The following is an 11,568-nucleotide window of genomic DNA, read 5'->3' as shown; positions in this document are numbered from 1 at the left end:
GCAAACAGAGGCGAACTCCGCCTCGGCCCTAAAGAGAGCACTGTGGGCGCAAAGGCATTCCAGCAAGACCACGAGGGTGGGGGGGGGGGGGGGGTAGAACATACTACACATTGTATACGTTGACTACAGGAACAAGAAACCAATTAGCAGCATGCGGTAAACCAAGACTCCGTGGATTATTTTGTCGTTTTGGTTTATTGTGCACATTGTTCTGAAGGCCAGCCCAAGGTGTAGAGACTGCAGATGTTTTCAGTATTCACTGCATCAAAGCCATGTAGTCTTCTGACTACGCTTCATTAGCAAACTGCTTTATGCACAATCCTTTATTTGAACAATTAACAAAATAGAATGCTGGAGGCTTAAAATTAAATGACAGTATAGTTTTTTTTTTCTTTTTTTTTAAGGTCAATATCCCAACAATTCCCAGCAGACAACAGTGTAAGGAGCACATACTGTAAAAGATAGACATTATTGAAGCAATTTCACCAGCACATTTCCTGACCAGCCATGAGACACCGAGATAAAACTATACAACAGAAAGCTCAAGTTGTCAACTCAAAGTCCCAACGCATAAACATTCTTCAAAAAAGGGGAGAAATAAAATCAACAGATGTCACAATTTGTGTGGATATGACTAAAGCCTGCAGCACAATTGAACCATCATTAGTTCAGTTCACCATCAGTTATGTATAATGAAGATGTATCGTCTGAACAGCTTGTGTCCATTGCATGTAATGTGATATGACTTCCCTACAAGACCTCTAATGGAGATGGCAAAATAGAGCATATAGAAGGAAAGGCCGAAATGCCCATATGCTTTCCTTTGGTTTACCAGGGAAAGGTTTCCAACGTTGAAACCCACAAGAAACAAATCAATTAAGACTGTGCACCACATTTTGATGTTTTACATTAGAAGCTAAAACAATTATTTAAATCAATTTTATTTTGGTTAAAATTCTGACTTTCAATGATGATTTCAAATTGAAAGAATGAACCGTATCAGTCTTTATGAATTTACAAGTACTGTTTGTTAAATGTCTGCGCCCCTATTCAAATAAAGGAAAATGTTTTGACACGGGGACGACCACTTTCTCAACTATGCGTATTGCGTGAGGAAGTCAAGTCTGTATGAAACAAAAAGCCAAAATTGTGTAGAAATATTAATTAATACTGAGATTGTGACACAGGTGGTTGGGATGAAATGAGTATTACGAAATGGACAAAATGGAAATAAATATCAAGCATAGAACTAGTTAAATTTTATTCATAGTTGTGCTTTAGCCTGTGTAATTTGTTTTCAAACACCAATTCAAATGCAAGCATATTTTTTCTGAGGGGAGGGAAAGCATGGGGACATCCAATAAATGATCAATGACGAGAAAAAAAAAAAGAAACATGTTTTATAACTCAAATAGAATAGAAATCATCACAATCACTGAATGATCCAAAAATCAATACCTTCAACAAAAGCAAACACTATCTCCTTTTGTGCACATGTCCAGGGTCTTTATGCAGAGATTTTCACAGATGTAGTCCCACTTCCCATCAACACTCAGCCGCCCTCGACTAGGAGGAAAATGCTGAGCCACAAAAGAGTAAATACATAGGTGTCAGGTACATTCCCCCAACTCTTCACAGACATTAGACTTGCTGTTGGCGCCTGATTAGGGTTAAACTTGTACACTGAGTGGAAAAACATCACACATTGAACCTAAGGCAGCCCCCAATTTCTGCTTAGTCGGGGGACAAGAGGGGTGATGTGGCTCAAAACTACATTGATAAGCCACCTATACACAGGTGGAACCTTTAGACAAGACAAAAAAAAAGATAATGGATAAAGAAGGAAATGTACAAAGAAAACACGGGCAGGTTTTGCAGTGGAATCTGTGTTGATTGGTTGCCATTTCTCCAGTGCAAGAACTGAGTAAAAAAAAAACTAGCGCAGTCCTTTAGGATTCAAACAAGTTTTCAGTCAGCTAGAGTTTAGATTTTTAGTTTTTTTTCTTCTTTTAAACATTTTAATCTAAATACTTGCAAAATATGCATTTGCCTGTCATATTGTAATCATCAATCAGTTAATATTTTGTGCACAGAAGCTTTCTTATTAAACTCTAAAGCGCATTAATATTTTTTTTATTGATTTTTTAATTTTTTAGATAGTCTTTCTAAATCTAAACCCAGATACCATAACAAGGACCTCTCAAACAAGGAAGCGGTTCAGTTCCCAAACAATGTACCACCACCTCTGTTTTCCTTGTTTTTTTTTTAATAGCTGTAGTTGTACCTAGATTTAAAAGCATCGTAAAAGTGAGGAAATGGAGAAGTGGTTGTTGGTGTTGGTGGCAGAGAAGACGACGACGACGACAATCTGGCCTTGGGAGGAGACACTCATGATAATGCTGGTGCTAGGCCTTTTCAATGCACTGGTGCAAATTCAAATAGGCTTTTAAACTGCTGCAAATCCATTGGGCCAACAGTTCTTCTTTACTTAAAGGCAAACACTGATATTTCTGGGTCATGTCCTTAAAAAGGTCATTCAAACGAGAGAAATGACCCCAGCAGTCCACTTGCAGCCTGTGGTAGATAGTTCATCCTTTACATGAGTCCATTGTTCGCTATCTGAGATGAGGACTCAGCCAGAATTGAGTCTCAGTTCCTGATGTGCAACCCCAACCTCCACCTCATTCAACAGTCCCTTCTTGTTGCTTTAAAAGTTAAACAAAAAAGGACAAACAAAAAAACAGCAGTGGTGCACAGAGAGAGAGAGAGCAGACACAGGGAAATCTTTGTGTATGCAACTTGTTTCTCTTTTTCCAAAAAGAAAAAAAGAGACAAGGAAAAGGTGTCGGAAAAGCTGGTTCTCAGGAAAGCGGGGAGGAAAGGGAAGAGGAAAATCTTGCAAGAAAACAAGTTGGGCAGTGTTCCTGTTCGTTCATTCGTTTGGTGTGTGTGTGTGTGTGTGTATGTGTGTTATGTGTGGTGTGTGTTATGTGTGTGTCTCATGTGTAGATGTACTGTCAACAAGTGCATTTTGAGCATGTATGCTGGGTGTGTGTGTGTGTGTTTGTGTGAATATATGTGAGTATTCATGTGTTTATGTTGGGATGTGCATGTGCGTCTACATCAGGTCGACGCGGCGGTAGTACAGCAGGTAGGCGGTGCGCTCTGCAGTCTGCTTCAACACCTGGTACTGGTTGATGACCTTCACTGTCTGGTCGTCAATGCGCAGCCAGCCGTTAAGACCAATGTGGAAGACATCCGTGGTGTAGTGACCACCTGTCGCGCTGTTCCCATGGTGATAGACAACTGGTTCAGTTGAGACACGGGGGAAAAAGACATTAGAGAAATGTGGGACACTTTATTTAAAAGTTATGTGTCTTCCATGACGTCAAGGTTGGCCACATGCGGTGTCAACAGAATTTTACTATGAGCAGTTTAGCCCGAAGGTTGATCCAATGTGCTGTGCAATGTAGCAAAAAAGAATGGATAATATTGCTAGCAAGGTTTATTCCATTTCTAATTCAGTGATCACAATCCATGGATTTTAGAATAAAACAATTATGAATCGATGGTGTATAAACAAGTATTGCTTGTAAAATTCAAAAAAAAATTCTTTATTAAGCTCTCAATGTAAACTTGACCTGCTGTCAAATGAGGAAATGACTGTCAACCTGACCAATACAGATTAAACATCGTCAATATTTTGGTCAATTAAGGAGCCACATCATGGTGAATAAAAAAACTCCCACAGTAATGACAATTAGGGATGGGCATAATTAATCGATGATCGATCGTTAAGAATATTGTCGATCACATGAAATTGTTATCGATCATATAGCCATTGTGTTGCGCAGTGTGAGTCCAGCAGCAATGCAATGAATTTCACTATGTGGCTGCAGAAAGGGGTACTTGGCCCTGAGTGCCTGTCGTGGGCTAAGTCTCTGCCCCCTCAATGTGGACTGAGTCCCCGACCCCTCAACGTCTGCGGGCTGCAGTCAGGGGTACTTTCCCTAGACTGTATTAAGGCCAGGACACACCAATCCGACTACCCGAAAATCGCAACTGCCGATCCAGGGAGCTCCAGTCTTCCCGTCGCGGCCGAAAAAGTGCAAAGAACACACCAAACCGACTGCTGACTTTCCGTACGCTCTGCGCTTGCGCGGGACGTAATGTCTCCATAACAGCAGGCTGCGCTAATCTGTATTGTGGCCCGAAAAAATACGGAAGCCGGAAATGATGGGACGGCTCTCTAGACCATACACAGATATAAATACGTATTTATATTTATGGACCACAATTTTTAGCAGAGAGTGTCGAGCAGTCAACAAGGGTTGATGCATGTGAGTACTCGCTGAACGAAACAAACAAACATTAAAACGATGGCTAACTGTTGTTAGCTGTTTGTGCTACCCGCCTCACTTCCGGGCTTCACTGATTCGCTAGCCCTCCACAAATCAAATTGCTCCAACTGAAAGACTGTCCGCCGCCATGTTCAATCGGCTCAAAAGAAGCCCGACGACATCTACTACGACCGATTTCACGGCACACACCAAACAGATTCGTGTCCCCGACCCCTCCCGACTCTACGACGGCGATTATCGGGCCGGTGTGTCCTGGCCTTTAAACATCCTACCAGCAGGGGGGCGAGTTGTAGGAGACAACAGAACAGCCACAGCAGCCTGTGAGCTGCCGTAGATGTCAAAACATTAACATAAAGAAGTCCAGACGAAATTTGGCATCTGACAGTTTTAGAACTGAAATTAACCAAGTTCATTAAACATTGCGAAGCCTTGTATAAGTACAACACCTCAACAAACCGAATTATCTACCACTCGTACATTGAACCCTGTTTAACGTGTCACGTTAGCGCCGCAAGCATTAGCGGCTAACTTAAGCTTAGCCTTCATCAGGGAACTCATTTGCAGATTTTGTTTTTTATCTTAAGTAACGTTAGGTCCTTTACCACTCAGAAACGAGCCGTGTCCTTAATACAGTCTTTGGCAGCATCTTAGGAGGCTCATATGTGTTTAAAAGTATCGTAGCATTGGCTCATTGTTGGCTCATAGCCTCAGGCTTTAAACAGCGCCGCATTTTATTATTTAATTTTTAAAAGTTGCCTTGTCATAGTGGATTGTTGTTTGACAAGAAGTTCTTGGAATAAAGATTTAATTGAGTAGAAACCTCTTGTCTACAGTCTATGGTAAAAACACAGTATTTTGGATGTTCTGTTGGCATTTTTTTAAATGTAAAAAGATAACGAGTAAATCGATAATTTTCCCGATCGATCAATTAAATTTCTTAAAATGTCCATCCCTAATGACAATTATACAGAAAAGTCATATATTTGCATCTGCAGCAAGGAGCTGTGATTGTGTTGATAACATGAACAACAAAACTCAAACATACCTGCAAAAAGCCTGTAAGTTCTTTGGCCTTTTACACCTTTGCTCCGCACTCCAGAGGACAAGAGGTCTGAAAGGAAATCAAATTTAGAAAAATTCTACTAAATACAGAATGTGTTGCACCATGTTCTGGTAGTTTGGGGTTAACAAACCTCACTGCAACATTGTTATCCCGAATCATTCTGAACCGGATCCCTCCATATGTCAACAGCCACTTTATCTACGCTGTTAATAATTTTGCAACCTGATATAATCAGTGAGTAATGTAGTGTCATTTTTCACGAGTGGCTGCCAAGATGAGAAGCTGCTTCTCCTTGAGAAAGAGACTCTACACTTCTTGAATAATAAAAGATCTGTATCTCTGGGGAACCATATTTTTCAGAGAGTATATTGTGCCAACACTTACATTTGCTCAAATCATGGACTTCAGTATCTACCATTTAAATTGAGAAGCCTGATGATTTAGGTTGATAACTTTGGCCCCTATTGAGGCTAGATTTCATATGATTGGAAATGTAAATCTGTACACACGTGAGAAATATATTTTAAAAAATGATCAAAAAGGACAATTTTACAAAGGCTATCATTTTAAGTCATGCTGTAATAAACAGTGAAATGAACAATGTAAGTTAAAGGCCTGGTGTGCTTAGTAGTGTGGTCTATACCTTTGCTGATTTCCAAGTCAACGGGGTAATCAATATTCTTGGTCAGTTTTTGGCAGCCTCCAGTCTTTTCGAAAACAAATCTCTTGAGATGGAGCACCAGTACAGGGGGAAGCTCTTCCAGAGTCACCCTCCGACTGATCTCAATCTGAAAACAAGGACAAAAGGCTGTGCATTCAGAGAAAATACTGATACTAATAAATCACTATCCAAGAAAAAAAAGTTATATAATCAAAGAGACAAATTTATTTTTAACCGTAAACCTAAAATAAAACCAAATAACCTGCTTCTTAAAACAACAGGACATATATTAACAATTACAGAACAAGAGGTAACATTTTGTTGGAAGTAAAACAAATTGATCGTTGAGCCCTTGGAGTCTTTCTTTTAAAAGTCCCAGTACGCAATGTACTGGGACTTTTAAAAGTACAAAAGACAAGAGCTAGGCTGTAGAACAAAGTTAACTATCTGTAAGATGGCAAAGACCAGAACGATGGGTTTATCTGTTACGAAAGATGCCAATTGTACAGCTGTAGAGCAGATGTGAAGCAGTAGTTTCTTCAGTAGCTGTGAGGTCTTATGATCTCAGGAATGTACCAAAGGAAACAATTAGATAATTGAGGAGACAATTCTGAGATAAAGATACCTATACCTTTTACCATGTGTAACCAACATTACTTTTCATTTGTGTTAAAACATCAGTGCACACGCGAAGAACAAAAGTTTTAAAGGAATAGTTCAACATTTTCCATATTTTGCCTTACTCTCCGGCTCACGACAAGGCGACAGAATCCCTTTAACTGTACGTGTTCTTTTGACTAAGCTAGGGGCATAGATTGTGCATCCAGGTTAGGATAGCTCAACCACCAGTAGCTAAGGGGAGCAGTTTTCTGCCTCCGCAGCAAGAAGATAAACTAAACTAATCACTAAAAGCTCCTATGTGCTTGTTATGACTCGTTTATTTAACACGTTATGCTGCTCTAGTTATGTCATTTAAGAATCAAATACATTCCGTTAGGAAACCGCGCATTGCGCATCAAAAACAACCACAGATGGGCTTCTCAGTATGTAAACAAAACGTCAGTGACTATACAGAGCAGAATAAATATTGCTGCGAAGAACCAGAACCGTATCGATTTGAACCAGAATACACAGGGGAGGAAGGACATGTTTTGGAAGTGGATCGGGCGAGGAGAGAGGCTGAGGCAGTGGAACATCCTGGGGACTCAGAACCGGCATGGATGGAGTCAATGTGGGGCTTATCAACCTATGCAGACAGAAAACGAGTGCCTTTGCTGCACAGAGTGGGTCCTGGTGCTGCCATTGATGGAAAGGCTTGACATATCAGGCAAAGAGAACAGTACAACAACAGATTGTGTCACGAGTCATGACGAGTGACGATTTTCCAGCTTTAGTCAACCCCAGTTACTGAAACTTTTCCATGTACCCGTGCAGCAGCCTCAACCTCCCTCGTCTGCTCCACTTCCAAAACATAGTTCCTCCTTCGTGTATTCTGATTAAAATCGAAAATCGATAGGGTTCTAGATCATCGCAGCAATTCCTCTTCTGCTCGTTTAATCCCTGGCGTTATGTTTACACAAATAAAAGCCCATCTGCGCTGGTTTGCGCATGCAAACTGTGTGGTTTCCTACCGGTATGTATTTGATTCTAAAATGACCGAACGTGTCAAAATTAACCAGCACAACATTAAGTGGTAAATCAACGAGTCACAACAAACAGACAGGACCTTTGTGATAAGGCTAACTGCTCCACTTAACTACCTGTGGTTGAGCTAAGCTAACCTGGATGCGTGACCTATGCCCCTAAGATCATCAATAATGCACGAACAGTTAAAGGGATGGTTTCTGTCTTGAGCCAAAGAGTGAGGCAAAAAGCTATAAATTGAAAATATTAACTATTCCTTTAATGAAAGAAAATCAGATCTATTAGGATGCTCTTAATACCTCTGCACACACCCACATTATAAATAAATACAACAGCAGTAGATAAAATAACAGGTACAGTGAAAGTCAAGATCATAAAAATAACAAATTGACGCTTTCTACATTTTCTTTGTAACATTTTGACATGCAAAATATATCTGGAGTCAACCATCCTTAAGTAGCACTTTATTCTTACCTCCTGCTTGGTTTTAGAAGTGTAGCCTTGGACTGACTCTCGTGCCACCAAGGTTTCCAGAGCCTCCTGTACAGTGCGGATCTTCTCGGACTGGATGTCGAGCTGCAGAGTGAAGAAAGGCTGCAGTGTGGCCGATTCTTTAGAGTTTTGTTGATACACCACAGATCTGAAAAATAACACAAAACACACCATTAGATATCAGAAGATACAAGAACTGGTATTACTTGTTGGCAGTCTCTTTTCATTTGTGCATGTCTATGAAAATAGCTGCACTGGAATCATCAAATAACCGGACTTTTTTAGTTACTCCATGTATTCCTTGATGCTGCATCTGATTCTCAATATTTGAAAGAAAAGAAAAAAAAAATGTTATAACCTGGCTGCTCCTGCTGGTCAAATATTTAAGTGAATTGGGAATAATAACTTTCAATTTGTTACAGTACTTAAAAAATCCATTACTCTGACTACTGCCCAAAAGACTTCATGAGTTAAGGCCAAGCTCAGTGGGTGTACACACACCACACTGCATAAACATACACTGCTGTATTCCATTTCTCGCTGGTCACAAACTATTTGAGAAAACAATCCTTTCAGAAACTGTGCAACCAGTGTAGACCAGTGCTGTGCCAGACCAGAACCCCATAGAACATATTATTTTGGCAGGCTACACCCGCACAGGTTCTTAACTTTCCGATTTGTCTCAAAGTCAAGACCTTTTGTTAAAATGTGCGCCCCGTGTCCTTCTGTCGAGACTTGTGACCACAGTGTCTGCTATTCTTAAGGACTGTGACGCTAGGTGGAGATAACTGGTGATGAGTACAAATTCTTCCAGTCAGAAACTTCATGAAGTTGACACAATTATCAACTAACTTTGAGGTATTCTTTGGAAATGTGGCCCATTAAAGTGAGAGGAGACAGCTATTTTTATCCATGCAAGAAACTATTCACAAGAACATTTTACAGAGAAAAAAAAAGTTAATCAGCCATCAGATTTTTTTTTTTTTTTATAAATCAAAAGGGCCCATAGAATCACTTCACATATAAATGTATTTCTAAAAACACCTTTACAATGGTCTTTTAACGTACCTGATGTGCCCACCAAATATATCAGTGATGGGTGTGCGGATAAAGTCAGCTTGGCGAGTGATGGAAGTCTTGTTTTTGGGGCCAACTTGCTCCCACTCATCCTCACTACCTTCTTCCTCCTTATCGGCAACATTGTCCTCCACACCTGGATGGGACTCTGGCCCGTTGGGCGTGGGGGCTTCTGTTGAAATAAAAAATAAAAACTTAAGGAAATTATTAAGTATTTAAAACAGCCTTAAAGTAAGTAAAATGGAAATCCTCTCATCTTTCCCACACCAGTTAACAAGTTGCAGGGAATTCAACAGCACCTCAACTGATTCAATGACCAGATGATTTAAGTAGTATTTCTAATTTCAAACTTGTGACCAATTCAACAAGTTAAAATTTGGATTTGTGTGGTGAAGTATTGTGGTTTAAGATACTATCCCATGTTGAGAAATGGAAGGTAATACGAACACTTAGGCTGCTTAGTTGTAATTGCCTCTTTTTATCCTTTCAGTAAATACATTGGTGTCCATGTAACCAGGCTGGTTGGTGATACATTTATTTTTTATTTATTGATAACGATCAAGTAACCGCCTTGTGGTACTTTGATTTTGATAAGGAATTGATAAAAAGGTGCTTACTCTCTTCCTGAGGCGAGATTAGTTTTTTCAATGCAAGCATCTCCTCATGCAATCCATTGAGAGTGAAACCAAGATACTCCTCCGCATCCTCTTGTCGACCCTGGGAGTTGAGCACCAGGAAATCAGAAGCAATTAAAACACATATAAAAATCACTAGCGTGCACAAATTAAGGTGCATAGAGTCATTCATTTAAGTTAACAGATCTTAAGAGTGTTTAAGTTATTCCATTCATTAAAACTGAATCAGACGTGACTCAGCATGTGTAAAGCTTGAAGTGCATTTATTCAGGTGAGTTGTCAAATACAAAGCTGAAAAATGCCTATTAACAAAACCAAGAACATTCCCTTCAAGCACCGCATGTAACAGTGAACTAGAAGAGTTTGGTCATTCAAGAAACAAAACACTACACTGACGCATTGCTTTGCCACATAGCTTACCTTCTCAGATAGACTCGACTTGCTTAGAGTAAGGAGTTTATAAATGTAGGTCGGTTCAAAGGGTGCGCCAGGCCGGATGTCTTTCATGACCTTATCACCAACAGCTGTGGACATAACAAAATCATAAATATCAGTGATGCCGAGAGAAAATTATACATTTGTTTGGACATGCCGTCTAAAAACCTACCTTGCTGTTTGGCTTTAGATGGCACAGGCATGTTGTTGAACTCATTCACCAGCCTTACACTGTCAGAAAAAAGGAAGAACAGTGATGTGACCAAAACCACACTTAAACAAATAATTTCCATTTGCAAAAATGCTACTTACAAATTATCCATCATGGGTGTGGAGGTACATGGTCTCTGTGTTTCATTATGTAGAGGAATGGACTTCATCAGGTGATACATGGGAGGGCAAGCGATCAGGGCCTGTAGGGTCTGAGTGTTTAGAGTCAAGGAGGAACACGACATGTAGCAAAAGCTATAAATATAATAGGATACCAATGGATGAAGAAGTTCCACTTGAGATATTTTTCTAATTTTACTTAATTTTTTCCCAATCAATTAGGAAAATGGCATTTTCCTGGCTCTCACGGAACATTTCCAGGCAGAGCTGGGACTCATTCCTCAGAGTGTCTCAGCAAAAGTCAAACTACTGCATTACACTATGGCACAGTATTTGACTACATACCAACTTGCCTGGGACTTGACACATTTTCCTTCAATCTATTAGTGCTGCTCACAGCCAAACATGTACATGTGGAAACAATTCTGAAGGGTTAATAACAAAGTAGCAGTTGCAGCAAAAATCAGAGTGAAAGGATACAGCATTGATATAGCACCAGTTTCCCTTGTTGATCAGTCCTCTCGGCTGCAAAGACACTGGTTTATGTATCAACTTCACATTCTCAATAAGTTCTGGGGATTTAAAACAAACAACATTTTCTTAAAAACAACTCCAACAAACAATGAAAATCCAAGTGAGAAGGATTTTTTGAGTGCATACTTTTTCATTAACACAGGTATATAGCGGTCAATATATCACAGCAGATAATTCCTGCATCACAACAACTAAATTTACAACTTCACAAAATAAATGTTCCTTCTTTTACCCTTGCCTCTTGTGACAAACATAGGAGACTTTGTGAATAAGAGCATGAACTTTCTGTACCACGCCTAGGAAGGGAGACTGTCATTAAAAAACACAGCACCCATG

The 11,568-nt window shown here is 39.9% G+C and overlaps 1 protein-coding gene across 2 annotated transcripts in view; it reads right to left on the bottom strand.

The window, feature by feature from the left end:
• Window positions 1–1,244: 1,244 nt before the first annotated feature.
• The window catches only part of usp10 (ubiquitin specific peptidase 10), a 35,967-nt gene continuing 25,643 nt past the window's right edge, over window positions 1,245–11,568 (bottom strand). For both annotated transcript variants that reach the window (XM_080026773.1, XM_080026774.1), the window contains exons 6-15: window positions 11,179–11,270; window positions 10,681–10,790; window positions 10,541–10,599; window positions 10,354–10,457; window positions 9,916–10,015; window positions 9,290–9,470; window positions 8,204–8,369; window positions 6,068–6,212; window positions 5,407–5,472; window positions 1,245–3,306 (exon numbers count right to left, since the gene is read on the bottom strand). In XM_080026773.1, the coding sequence (XP_079882899.1) occupies window positions 3,119–3,306; window positions 5,407–5,472; window positions 6,068–6,212; window positions 8,204–8,369; window positions 9,290–9,470; window positions 9,916–10,015; window positions 10,354–10,457; window positions 10,541–10,599; window positions 10,681–10,790; window positions 11,179–11,270 (1,211 nt within the window). In that variant the 3' untranslated portion in view covers window positions 1,245–3,118. The remainder of the gene's footprint in view (window positions 3,307–5,406; window positions 5,473–6,067; window positions 6,213–8,203; window positions 8,370–9,289; window positions 9,471–9,915; window positions 10,016–10,353; window positions 10,458–10,540; window positions 10,600–10,680; window positions 10,791–11,178; window positions 11,271–11,568) is intronic.

This window comes from Ammodytes marinus (genome assembly GCF_949987685.1).
Source record: "Ammodytes marinus genome assembly, chromosome: 1".
Lineage (NCBI taxonomy): Eukaryota > Metazoa > Chordata > Actinopteri > Uranoscopiformes > Ammodytidae > Ammodytes > Ammodytes marinus.
Note: the sequence above shows the minus strand (reverse complement) of the source record. Positions and strands in the feature narration are given on the sequence as shown.